Genomic DNA, 14,078 nt, shown 5'->3' with positions numbered 1-14,078 from the left:
AATTGGTTTCATGAGTCATGTGGGTGTGTCTTATCTGATCTGGAAAGAATGTGCCTGCATGGACTGTTTCTGCCATGACACATAACTATGATTAGACTGTTTCACGTGATCGATCTCAAAAGTCTAAGTCAGTTTTTGTTTTCAAATGCTTTAGTCAATCTCTCCCTCTGTCTGTCTCTCTCACTTGTGACACGACACGTCTCAACTGTGACATTCTATGACACACCGTTGCAGATAAGGGAAACTACACTTGAAAGTTATGCCTTGAGTCATCTATCTATTGAGGCAACAAGGCAGCAACCTTCTACTGCTCTCTACTCTCTAAGAAACCAAACTGGCTGATGTCATGCTGGCTGGCACTGGCATGGTAATACACTGAAAACTCACCCCATTGCTTCATGCTACATGTCCACTAACTTCTCTCTTTATAGATAGATGCTATAGATATATGCTATCCTGGACATACCAAAATAGTCAAATGAATTATTTGTCACTTCTTTCATAGTCAAATGAATTATTCTGAATTCTTCTTTACAGAGACCAGATTTTATGTCAAAGTGGAAGACTAAGTCGTTTAGTACACCTATAATTTGGACACATATTAAATATAATCTAAGTATTCATAGTATACTGGCTTAAGGCTTGGTTGGGAGAGACACGCCCCTTCTACGTATTGTTGTTACGTTGCCAACCAGGGGAGGATACTGTAATGGAATAATTTTTTTTGCATTGGCAACCAAAACCATTACAACAATCTCCATCGAGAGCCACAAATATAATTTAAATGTACATAAATGTACTCAAGTGACCGATTTCTGAAGATAATGTAAGTATTATTGAAATGAAAACATTTAGCAGAATGTTTAATTGAAATAAATGGAAAAGACTGTGGTTGATTTAAAGAAAAGTTAAAAAGTATGTATTACAGTAAGAGCTGATTCTCACAACCAGTAGCACCATGCATGTGTCAGTGTAGTGTGTGTATGTAGTTACCATGGTAACACAGTGTTTCGGAATAGGTACAGCTGGTCTAGTTGGTACTCTGGGTTAGGGTCCATGGAGATTGTCTGTTGTTATGGTGTAAACTGGTTAGAATAGTTTTTACATTTTTAAAAAAATATTTTTACAGTGCCCTCCACAATTATTGGCACCCCTATTGAATATGAGCAAAACAGGCTATAAAAAAACATGTCTTTGCTGTTTATCCTCTTGGTCTTTCACTCAAAATAATCACAAAAATCTTACCTTTTCATTGAAGTAAAATTATTGAAAGAAAAAAAAACTGTTGATTAAATAAATATTTTTCCCCAAACATGTGTGCCACAATTATTGGCACCCCTAGAAAAATCTTATAATTAAAATCTAACTGAAGTATATTTCCCGTCATGTTTTACATTTTTAAGTTCAGCTGTTTGATAAGGAACTCTTAAGAGGTCAACCATGACTTACTGTTCCACTGGTGTACAAATATGAGGTGACACAGGCCAAATTCCATTAGTCATTCATCACTATGGGAAAGACCCAAGAACACGCTGACGTTGTTGAGCTGCACAAATCAAGAAATGGACACAAGAAAATCTCTAAAAACAGTTGAAAATACCCATTTCCACTATCATGGAAATAATTAAGAAGTTTAAAGCGACAGGAGATGTTAAGAATCAGCCTGGAAGAGGACGTGTGTGTACATTGACCCAACGCACCGTGAGGATAGTTCGACTGGCAAAAGAATCTCCAAGGATCACAGCTGGAGAATTGTAGAGGTTAGTTGAGTCTTGGGGTCAGAAAGTCTCCAAAACTACCATCAGACGCCACCTACATCACCACAAGTTGTTCTGGAGGGTTGCCAGAAAAAAGCCTCTGCTGTCAATCAACAACAAACTAAAGCGCCTACAGTTTTCCAAATGTAAGTCAGACTTTCAATGGAATCGAGTTATATGGTCAGATGAGACCAAAATAAAGCTTTTTGGCGACAAACATCAAAGGTGGGTTTGGCGTAGACCATACAGAAAAGCACCTCATACCCACTGTGAAGTATGGTGGCGGATCTTTGATGTTGTGGGGCTGTTTTTCTTCCATAAACCCTAGACATCTTGTTAGGATAGATGGTATCATGGACTCCATCAAATACCAGCAGATATTAAATGAAAACCTAACAGCCCCCTCCAGTAAGCTTAAAATGGGCCGTGGTTGGACCTTCCAGCAGGACAATGATCCGAAGCACACCTCAAAATCAACACAAAAATGGTTCACCGACCGCAGAATAAAGGTTTTGCCATGCCCATCACAGTCCCCCGACCTAAACCCCTTAGAAAATCTGTGGGATGAGCTGAAGCCGAGTCTACGTTGACCTCAGAATCTGAAGGATCTGGAGCGATACTGCATGTAGGAATAGTCTCAGATTCCGTGCCATGTGTTCACCAACCTCATCACGCATTATGGGAGAAGACTCAGAGCTGTTATCTTGGCAAAGGGAGGCTGCACAAAACATTAAATTAAGGGGTGCCAATAATTGTGGCACACAAAAATATTTATTTAATCTCAACAGTTTTTTTTCTTTCAATAATTTTACTTCAATGAAAAGGTAAGATTTTTGTGAATATTTTGAGTGAAAGACCAAGAGGATAAACAGCAAAGACATATTTTTTTCATAGCCCGTTTTGCTCATACTCACTAGGGGTGCCAATAATTGTGGAGGGCACTGTATGTGTAATTTCCTGTCCAATTACAATCTCCGGAAATGGGTCACTTGAGTAAATATGGAAATGGTCCTGCCGTTGATCACTGACTTCCTGTCAGCCAGGAAGCAGCGCGTGAGGCTGGGCAAGCTTGTCTCTGAGTCCCGGACCATCAGCACTGGAGCCCCACAAGGCTGTGTGCTCTCCCCTCTACTCTTCTCCCTCTACACAAACAACTACACCTCCAGCCACCCCTCTGTCAAACTCCTGAAATGTGCGGATGACACAACCCTCATTGGACTAATCTCCAATGGGGGCGAGGCTGCCTACAGAAAGGAAGTCGACATCCTGGCTTTCTGGGGCAGTCAGAACCACCTGGAGCTGAATGCCCTGAAAACTGTGGAGATGGTAGCAGACTTCAGGAGGAGCCCAGCCCCAACCGTCCCCCTCGTCATGTGTGACTCCCCAGTTAACACTGTGGAGTCATTCTGATTCCTGGGCCCATCAGAGGATGTTCGTCCTTCGGCAGCTGAAGAAATTCAGCATGCCGCAGAAAGTGATGGTCGAGTTCTACACAGTCATCATTGAGTCCATCCTCACCTCATCAATCACCATGTGGTTCGCTGCCTCCACTGCCAAGGACAAAGGCAGACTGCAGCGGATCATTCGGTCAGCCGCGAAGGTCATCGGCTGCGACCTGCCGTCTGTTCTAGACGGACCTGCAAGAGAGCAGGCAAGATCATCGCTGATCCTTCCCATCCCGGTCACCACCTATTCCAGAGACTCCCATCCGGCAGAAGGTTCCGGGCTATCAACAAACAAACAGACAAGCCCCATACATCACACTGACTCTGTTTTTTTTTAGCTATTTTGTTAATATGTTTATATGTTTTATGTCCTATGCTCCAACCACACCAAGTTCATTTCCTGTATGTGTAAATATATTTGGCCAATAAAAATAATTCTGATTCTGATGTTACTTTTTGTAAATTTGTCCAATCACTATGACTATGCATTTTTGGAGGTCCATTGTGGATGTCCATTTTATGTCATTTCCTGTCCAATTATAATCTTCAGAAATGGGTCACTTGAGAAAATATGTAACTTTATTTAAATTGTATTTGTGACTCTCCATGTAAGTAAGTAAGTAAGACTTAATTTATATAGCATATATCATACAAGAGTTGCAGTTCAAAGTGCTTTATATAAAATCAATAAAAACAAGCTCCATGCCAACGCAAAAAAAAAAGAGATTCCATTACAGTATCCTCACCTAGTTTGCCACGTAACAACATTACGTAGGGGGGTGTGTCTCCCAACCAAGCCTTAATCCAGCGCCAAGCGACTCAGTATCAGTGTAATATAAAAGACGTGGTGGATACCCTTGCTATGACAGTTCTATGAACAGCAACATATTGTATGAATAATTGTTTTAAGTTTTTAAGGTGGTTTTGGACATACAGTACCGTGACATGAGTTTCAAACTTTGGACAGCACAAGGATTTTATCTTTCTTTACTTCTCATAAAAGCCTGCTGCTCGGGTAAGTCTCTCTCAACTTCTTTTAAAGCCTATAATTCTTTGTCATTGTGTTTGGGAAAACAAATGCTCGAACATTTTGTAGCCTCTCTCAGCGTACAGTAACAAGCAATAGCTGGAAATGCAGCAATAACTTGGCACTGAAGAAGGTGTAAAGTTAAGACTATCAAAGATTCAGAGTATCGTTAGAGAAAACAGGAGACCAGGGATCAGAACACGTTTTTGTGTTTGTATTCTGAAAACGGTGGAAGTAGAAAGTACATTAATAGAGCAGTTGTACATTCCAAGGTGGGATTCAGCTCTATTAAGACGTTTTGACCTTAGCGCACAACCGATCATAAATAAATAATAAATAAAATGGTAAGCCTAAGGTAAAGTAAACTTTATGATCATTCAAGGCTCAAGTTTAGTCAGAGTAAATGGTAAACCTCTTAATAGCCACTAAGCCAGGTTTGTAACTAAACCACACTCTTGGATCATCTGTATCTTTTAGTTAGCTGGCTTGACACGCTCTAGTAACAGTCATGCCTGTGCGATGTCGCATCAGTGGTCATCAGCTCCATCAGGGACAGGCTTAACTTGGCGCCAGATGACCAATCGCAAACATGGAGAGGTCTAGAACACCATATTTCAAACCATGAGCCTTACCAAATATGAAGAACTTAAATACAGACATAAAGTAAAACATTTGCTGACTTACAAATACTGACATTTACTGACGCTGTAAATGCATAAGTTAATAGTTTTATCAATATCACTGCCCCATTTTTAAGGCACAAGTAGATCTGACTTTAATCACAACTGTGTTTTACATTAAATGAATGGGTTGCTTAGATGTCTCCTTACGACTTGTAAGTCAATATTGGCATCATCCTTTCAGCTGCAATCCTGGCAATGTTAAACAGTCATGGGTCCACCTGTGAGGTCCACGAGATCTTTCAGAAGTGGAAATGCCATTTTCTAAGATAATTGATTGGTCAGTAGGCGGTGCTTTTATTCATCGTGATCAATGTTTATGGACACACTGCACACCTAATCCTCTACATATAGTCAATGGTTTTGATCTGTTATCTCAAACATAACCTGGTCCAGGGCAGGTGAGATGTGCAGCTTGGGTGGAGCTGATGGCTCATTTCAGAGGGAGTAAGGACCTGTAGTGTACAGCCTTCTTTTAATTTGAATGAAAGGACTCAAGACACTTCTCTTTTACAGAATTCAAAGTCACCGTTCCAAGTTCCCTGGTGGTCACTCTTGGTCAGCCCGTGGTCTTGCCCTGCAGTTTCTCCGTGGGGAATGTCTGGCAGCCTGAAAGCATTGTGATTACTTGGCAGCGGGGGCTAGAAGTGGTTCACAGCTTCTACTACAATCGGGACCAACTGAAGCGCCAGAACCCACACTATGTGAAGCGCACCTCCCTGTACCAGTCAGAAATGCAGAAGGGCAACGCATCTCTCCGTTTGGAAAACGTCACCATAGAAGATAGGGGGGAGTACATCTGTTCCGTGAGCTCGCAACTGGGCAGTGAGAGGAAGAGCTTCCCTCTAAAAGTGGCAGGTAATTACAATCAATACGTTCTCAGGATGGGAACACGAACACATACACACACACACACACAAACACACACACACACACACACACACACACACGCATGAATCCAGTAGATACACACAAGCACAGGATTAATTTAATTAAACTGATAAACTGACTGGCAAAGCTAGACTATGGCCTTGAGAATGGGCCTTCACTGAGTTCAGTAAGACTTCCAAGCTATCCGATGGCACCATGATCATTCTATTATGATCCCTTATGGCTGTAGAGGTGAGGAGGATGATCTTGACTGCTGACATGTCACTGAGCCCTTTTAGTAGGAGCCTCAATTTTGTATCTCTCTGTTTCAGCACTTTATTCAGAGCCAGTGCTGCAGTTCTCAGTGCAGCCCGGAAGTGTGACGGTTCTTCTAACCTCAGGAGGAGGATTCCCAGCTCCCACCTTGAGCTGGCTGCAAGACCATGAAGACCTCACCAACAGCACAGAGACCCGTCTAACACGGGACACACTCTCAGGGCTTTATAACGTGTCCAGCACCTTGACTCTCAAAGACAACTCCATTGCTACCCTGAGTTTTATACTGAGGAATGAGGACCTGATGGAGGAGATAAGGAGGAACATCAGCCTACCCGGTAGGTAGAACAGATCCCAAAACGCAAGTTTACTGTAAACACAGGCAGGTTGGCACTCTAGTTCAAACTGGGATGGAAGCATGTCCTTTTAATATTAAATTTTTTAATTCTAGAAAATAGCTGTAAGCAGGCTATAAGCATCTCATGGGAAGTTAAAATTCCTGTTTTTCCTGGCCATGTGCGGCACCTATGCACAAGCTATTGGCTCATAGTGATGCTGTCCAAATCACTGGCATATAGGGGGGTCCCTTTGGAAGCTTCTTGATTTGATAATATAACCAGACACTGTTTAAACTCAAGATGTAGATTACATTGGCCAGCAGAGTCCAAAACACATTTTATTTACCCTAGAACATCTAAAGTCTCAATAGCCGTGAGACTCTGAAGACAATTTAACCAAGATATTAGTCACCACAGCTTTTATACAACGCGGTGAGCCACTGGAGATTAAGAATATAGTGGCTGCACAAAAGCTGGTTGTTTTGATTAGATCATATACTTTTTAGAAAGTAATTTATCAACTAATCAATATTTCCTTTTGTCTTTTTAACAGAATCTGAAGGAGATTTTCCCAAAGCCAGTCACAGGATGAGGGAGTTCATTCTCTTGCCTGTATTTCTGGTGTTCTTACTAGCCGTTCTTGGACTACTATTACTACAGACAATATGCAAACCAAACAGAACCAAAGGCATCTTATCCAAGACAGAACATTGTTTCAGTCATGTTGACATAACATGAAAAGAAAACACCCTTCCTTCCACAGGACTAGAGACTAAATAACTTTAAAGTGGTCCAGACCAAAGCCAAGGTGGATCTCTTATCAGCAGTCTGTTGTATGAGAAAATTATTTATTTTTATGTAACAATTGTCACTTTGCCACAGATGTTTGCCACAGTTTGAGTTTCATCATTCTGCATTTCATACTTACTAGGAGTGAACAATATTTAGCCTTTCCTAATAGGAAATCAGCCAATTTGGGATATATTTTTAGTATCTTTTGCTAAATGCAATGAACATTTCACTTTCACATTTCACAAATACCTGGGTGTTCATTCATTTTTGAAACATTCACATGATTTCAAGTATTATTATATATCCATGTCATTCCTATTGAAGAGCACAATAATATGGAAGAGTATTGGCAGTCTGACAAAGACCCAAAATAGCAACTCTTAGCTACTAAGGACACATTCATGTTTAAGTGTTCATCTGTCTTAGGCCTACAGGTTGAATAGCTTTTTGTGTCATAGATGTGGGTGTACGGGTTGCAAGTGGCAAAACCTTCCAAAAAAAGCTGTCATCTGAGTGTTTGTAGGATGTGGTGAGAATGAATCCTGTTTTACTGAAAATAAAATTCATATTTTGTATACAATTCAAACGAATTATTTTAAAACCTTTTTACACTCATACATATCTATGTACGTGTGGGTCAAGCCGGCAGCTTTCTGTATTTGAAATGAGTGACGGGTCACTCTTTAAATTAAAAAAAAAAATGTAATCCACCACGTTTTATTGGAATGTATCTGGATTGTCTGCCTGACTTTGTCCTAGTTAATGTGGAGAGGACTGGTATGCTTTGAACCATTGTTTACAGGACCTGGTTGCCATGATATGATGTAAATATGAGTGCGCTAGTGTACTCTGCTTGGCAGCTTAGACTTTAAATAGTTATACAGCTGCTAAAAATACTTGCATATTGTTATCTACAGCAAGGTCACACAATAAAAATGCCACTGAAAGAGCACACTGTTCATGACTACAATGAACCCCTGTAATCTCAGAGAAGTATCGATAGCCTCCCTTTCTCGCTCAGATCTCAGGTTGTCTAGGGATGTCATATAACCTGTTTTATTACCACTATCAATATGGGAAAGTTGAAATCATGCTGCATGAAAAAACAACTGTTATTATGACACACAACACTGGAAATATGCAGGCCTTTTTATGGCACTGCCATTCAAAATGTATGTATCAGTAGCATGGCTCGATATGTTATGACATGCTCTGACTTTGAAAACTGATATTGTTTAGAATAAAGTGCATCTGTTGTTTTGGGAAATCCATGTGAGCGATCATTCAGTGTTAAACTAGTAGGCTCCAGCTGTGGGAGTTATGGAAATGCTTTACTCATCTGCTGATATCGCGTCAGCTTCACACTGTATACCACAGACATCCAGTAGTTGGTGTCCTGTCATCTGCAGACATTGTCAGATGAGACTCCAGTTGTGGTCAATGGTGGACAGGAGACATTTTTGTCGTTGTGTGGAAACAGACACCTGCTTTTGAAATGTGGCCAATAAGATGGTTGTAGACTTCAGGAGGACAGGTGGAGGCTTACAAATACCTGGGTGTTCGCCTTGACAACAGACTGGATTGGAAATGTAACACTGAGGCTCTCTACAGGAAGGGACAGAGCAGACTCTACTTCTCGAGGAAGCCTAGGCAACAGTGACATCACAATGAGACATCACCATGGCATACATTGAATGAAAAAAAGAATGCATAGGACAAATTATCTTATATTTCACTAACCTGTGATACTTTCCTGTGGCATTTATGATTTCACACAAATGGATTTTTGACTACCAGAGTATATAAGGTCATTTTTACAAAGGGGCAACATTTGTTTACAATGTTTCCTCCACCCATCTCACTAGGTCTTGTAGTGAATGACTTACTAAATAAGAAATGCTAAGACTATCATTCTTCTATCTGTTACAAATATATCTTTTAACTATGGCACCAGTGATGAATTGTGTTAGTAGGTAAAGTTGAAGACAGAACAATGATGTCAAAATGCTGAAAATGTGAACTCTATTTTATCACACATCACATTTTATTATTGTTAGTAGGTTTCAGGAAGTTAGTCAATCTACAAATTTGCAAGGATTTCCTGACTTCTTCTCAACCTTCATTCCTTCCTTTGCATTTCAAACTCACCCACCACACTCCTTTCAACAAGTCCATCATAATCACCCAGACCATCTCCCTCCACTGAGTCATTCTGTAAACCTCTCTGTTCCTCTCCTCTTAACCCTGCTTCTCCTTCATCCTCTTCTCTTTTCTGAGATGGTATCACAGAGTCCTCATTCAACCTCAACGTCCGGTCTGTGAGAAGCTCAGAGAATTCTTCGCTCGTCTCATACTTGTTGTGTCTGCCTGTGATTTTCAGAATGCCCTCTTGGGAAACTGACCACAGCCCTTCTTTTTCTCTTAATCCTTCTCCGGCCCAGTGACCCTGCTCAATTACGACTTCCAATGGCCTCCTCTTCTCCAGAGGGCCACCCCCCGAGCCAAAGATCTCCACCATCTCTGGCTCAGATTCTCCGTCCATAACAAATAGTTCAGGGAAGTCAGCATAACCCTTTAACTTCGGCATGGCATCAGAGGCTGTAATGTCAGCATGGCTGTTCACACTTTCCATCTGTCCCTGTGATTTTACATCAAACCAGATATCATCTGTGAGTGTGTTGTTAAGAGAGGTGACATTGACTGGTGCTGAGGGGTCTGAAAAATACACTGGTCCACTACTCACTGAACCTGCAGGGGGCAGAAGAGAGCAAAGGTGTACAGTCAAGGAAGAAGAAGAAAAGTGGCAGAAGCAGGCAGGGAATGAAAAGAAATTCCACTTTGCTTTTGTCTCTGACCAAACTTCCTGGAGACTATAAGGGATATTCCGAGATGGTATCATAGGAAATACTCTGACTACTCTTTCACTTTAGCAATATATAGATTTCTATAAACCTGTGATTAGTGTGAGAGGGAGGTAGACACACATGCCTTCATACATGGCTCTCTTGACCTTCGATGGAACACAATTAGACTCGAGTCGAGCAAATCGAGTCTTCTCCAGTTAGAGCAGTACACCTAAAAAGATAAGGTCAACACCGTATGATTAAAGTCAAGTCTAATACAACTGTATCCATGTCAATTATGACTGATGTTTCTAAGGCCACACACACACACGCTCCTATTCATGTCATGAACACAAAAAGGTGCACACCTGCTGTGCTCTGCACTGTATGAATAAGATGTATGAACAGGACTAGGACCATCAACAGTCACCGACAGCTTACAGTGAAGGTTTATCTGGGCAGAACAAGAAATACATCTTACTTATTATCATTATTTGCTTGCATGATAGTATGCTGATTTCACGTGCCAGGGAAAAAAATCCTAATATTATATTACACAGGTTGTTACAAACTTTCAGTCTACGAAGTAAAGCCAAACATGTACAAAATGAATGGCCTTTGTGCTGCCAAGACCCCCACAGAATATTTGACCTGGGCATCGGAATCAACAATGAATTGGAATGCAGCAATCGCAAAGCTAAGTGTGTCATCTGTTCTGGGGGACAGGAACCTAGAAATGTGAGGGCTTTTCAGGCTCTCCTGCAGGCATCTGGAAACATGAAAATGGATTTAATGAGTTCATCAATTTCATACATCAGCTGTCTGGTTTGCCAGTCAACATCTGAATTCTCCTCTATGGAGAGTTTTGGATTACCCATTCATTTTTGCCGAAAACTGGCAGACGAAAGGGCAGCCTGATCCCAGACTATGAGACAAAGATACAGTAAACCAGTATCTGTTTGCATCTAGATATAAAATATAATCCACGCTCTTTAAATTGTTCCTGTAATACATAGAAATGTCACAACACAAACTGCTCTTTTTCTTAGGATCCATCAGTATCATTTTTACTACTCTACTCCATGGGAGGGAAATGACTGAAACACTAGGACTGAAGTAAGATGATATTGAACCATTTTACAAAAAAATGAGCTTAAGTTCAAGTACCCGAAGTTATCAATGATGGTGTGTTTCTCTGAGGTGCTGGTAGAGGGCGCCACATAGCAATGATTGACAAATAACTTGGCTCCTGGGGGCAGATCAAGAGCAGAAACCTGGACACAGACCTCCTGCTGCAGAAGGTAAGTGTTTGACAGGGCTGGTGAACTCCACGTGACTGAAACACACACACACACACACACACACACACACACACACACACACACACACATAGTCTGGGATCAGGCTGCCCTTTTGTCTGCCAGTGTTCGGCAAGAATGAATGGGTAATCCAAAACGTCTCGGTTACTTACGTAACCTCGGTTCCTTAAGCAGGAACCAGATATAACAAAGTTGGCGTGTACAGTGTTACCTTGGATTGATTGTCTTGCTCAGTTTCTTTCCAAGGCAGATCTGAGGGCGCGTAATGATATTATAGTACTCCTGGCAGGCGGGGCCAGGAGCGCGCGCTGACAGATCTCGCGGCCTTTCAGGCGTGAATAGATAAATGCTTCGATTTGTACCCCATGACTGACGTCATGTACCATACTGTTATATCTGGTTCCTGCTTAAGGAACCGAGGTTACGTAAGTAACCGAGACGTTTTGGATTACCCATTCATTCTTGCCGAACACTGGCAGACAAAAGGGCAGCCTGATCCCAGACTATGAGACAAAGATATACCAGTATCTGTTTGAGAGTTAGCATCTGTTCGCATCTAGATATAAAATATAATCCAAACTCTTTAAATTGTTCCTGTAATACATAGAAATGTAAAAAAAAAAATGGAAACACAAACTGCTCTTTTTCTTAGCATCCATCAGTATCATTTTTACTAGACTCTACTCCATGGGAGGGAAATTACTGAAACACTAGGACTGAAGTAAGATGATATTGAACCATTTTACAAAAAAATGAGCTTAAGTTCAAGTACCCGAAGTTATCAATGATGGTGTGTTTCTCTGAGGTGCTGGTAGAGGGCGCCACATAGCAATGATTGACAAATAACTTGGCTCCTGCGGGCAGATCAAGAGCAGAAACCTGGACACAGACCTCCTGCTGCAGAAGGTAAGTGTTTGACAGGGCTGGTGAACTCCACGTGACTGAAACACACACACACACACACACATACACACACACACACACACACAGTGTAAGGGCTGGGCAGAGATGATGACTTTGGCAGAGATGAAGCATCTTTCAGAAACACAGTCGGTTTGAAAGGAATATTATGGCTATAATGCGTCATCTATAATCACGTGACTCATTCGGTCTACAACCATCTATCTAGGAATGTGCTGCTCTTTCTAATTTCATTCTAATTCTAATTAGATTTTGAAATGCTTTTCAAGGTGTAGGCAAAGCACTGTAGTAGTAGCCATATATGTTTAAACTATGGTCAAAAGATTAAAGAGAATGTGGAAAGGTGTTGTAGTATGTGCCAGTTGCGTGTTCTACTTACTGTTCATCAGTTGGATTCGGAATTCTGGAGGGTGGCTCCTGATAATTTTCCTGGTAGGCTCATTTCATGTAGGCCGAACAGCCAACTGATACACATGATGTTACCTACATTGACCCAGTCATTAAGTCTTATAAATCTGTTTAATTTGACCCAATTAAGAAGTCATGGGAGAGAAAGCAAACCTTGGGAATCTACATTCTATTCCAACGTTAATCCGACAAGCTCTGTGGACCGGAGACTGGGTGATCTTCGGTACATAGTGAAGCACGAATTTGTAGACAAGATGGCTTGCGGACTCCTATAAAAGGATTACGTGTGAAGTCCTGGTTGTCTATAGGAGACTACAATACTTTATGGATTAATCTTCAAATTTACCTCACGTTTGCTTCCACAATCTGTTAAAGAATATTTGAACATCAGGTGACCATATGGTTTTAGAATACCGTTGCTTTTGCAAGAGTCACCAAACGTTAGTTCATCAGCAGTCACTGAGAATCCATAAAAATGGAAACACAAACTGCTCTTTTTCTTAGCATCCATCAGTATCATTTTTACTAGACTCTACTCCATGGGAGGGAAATTACTGAAACACTAGGACTGAAGTAAGATGATATTGAACCATTTTACAAAAAAATGAGCTTAAGTTCAAGTACCCGAAGTTATCAATGATGGTGTGTTTCTCTGAGGTGCTGGTAGAGGGCGCCACATAGCAATGATTGACAAATAACTTGGCTCCTGCGGGGGCAGATCAAGAGCAGAAACCTGGACACAGACCTCCTGCCCCAGAAGGTAAGTGTTTGACAGGGCTGGTGAACTCCACGTGACTGAAACACACACACACACACACACACACACACACACACACACACACACACACACACAGTGTAAGGGCTGGGCAGAGATGATGACTTTGGCAGAGATGAAGCATCTTTCAGAAACACAGTCGGTTTGAAAGGAATATTATGGCTATAATGCGTCATCTATAATCACGTGACTCATTCTGTCTACAACCATCTATCTAGGAATGTGCTGCTCTTTCTAATTTCGTTCTAATTCTAATTAGATTTTTAAATGCTTTTCAAGGTGTAGGCACAGCACTGTAGCCATGTATGTTTAAACTATGGTCAAAAGATTAGAGAGAATGTGGAAAGGTGCTGTAGCATGTGCCAGTTGCGTGTTCTAGGACTACTTATACTGTCCATCAGTTGGATTCGGAATTCTGGAGGGTGGCTCCTGATAATTTTCCTGGTAGGCTTATTCCATAGGCCGAACAGCCAACTGATAGCCTACACATGATGTTACCTACATTGACCCAGTCATTAAGTCTTATAAATCTGTTTAATTTGACCCAATTAAGAAGTCATGCGAGAGAAAGCAAACCTTGGGAATCTACATTCTATTCCAACGTTTATCCGACGGGCTCTGTGGACC

At 41.2% G+C, this 14,078-nt stretch overlaps 1 protein-coding gene across 1 annotated transcript; it reads left to right on the top strand.

The window, feature by feature from the left end:
- The first annotated feature begins 4,099 nt into the window (after positions 1-4,099).
- LOC105898007 (butyrophilin-like protein 8) lies at positions 4,100-7,765 on the top strand. Its single transcript, XM_042709754.1, has 4 exons — positions 4,100-4,217; positions 5,426-5,767; positions 6,112-6,393; positions 6,947-7,765. Exons 1-4 carry the CDS (start codon positions 4,148-4,150, stop codon positions 7,129-7,131), a joined length of 879 nt encoding a protein of 292 aa, XP_042565688.1. The 5' UTR covers positions 4,100-4,147; the 3' UTR covers positions 7,132-7,765.
- Positions 7,766-14,078: the final 6,313 nt, after the last annotated feature.

The sequence above is a fragment of the Clupea harengus genome, chromosome 14 (genome assembly GCF_900700415.2).
Source record: "Clupea harengus chromosome 14, Ch_v2.0.2, whole genome shotgun sequence".
In the NCBI taxonomy this organism is placed as follows: Eukaryota; Metazoa; Chordata; class Actinopteri; order Clupeiformes; family Clupeidae; genus Clupea; species Clupea harengus.
This window is presented reverse-complemented; position numbering and strand designations above follow the sequence as displayed.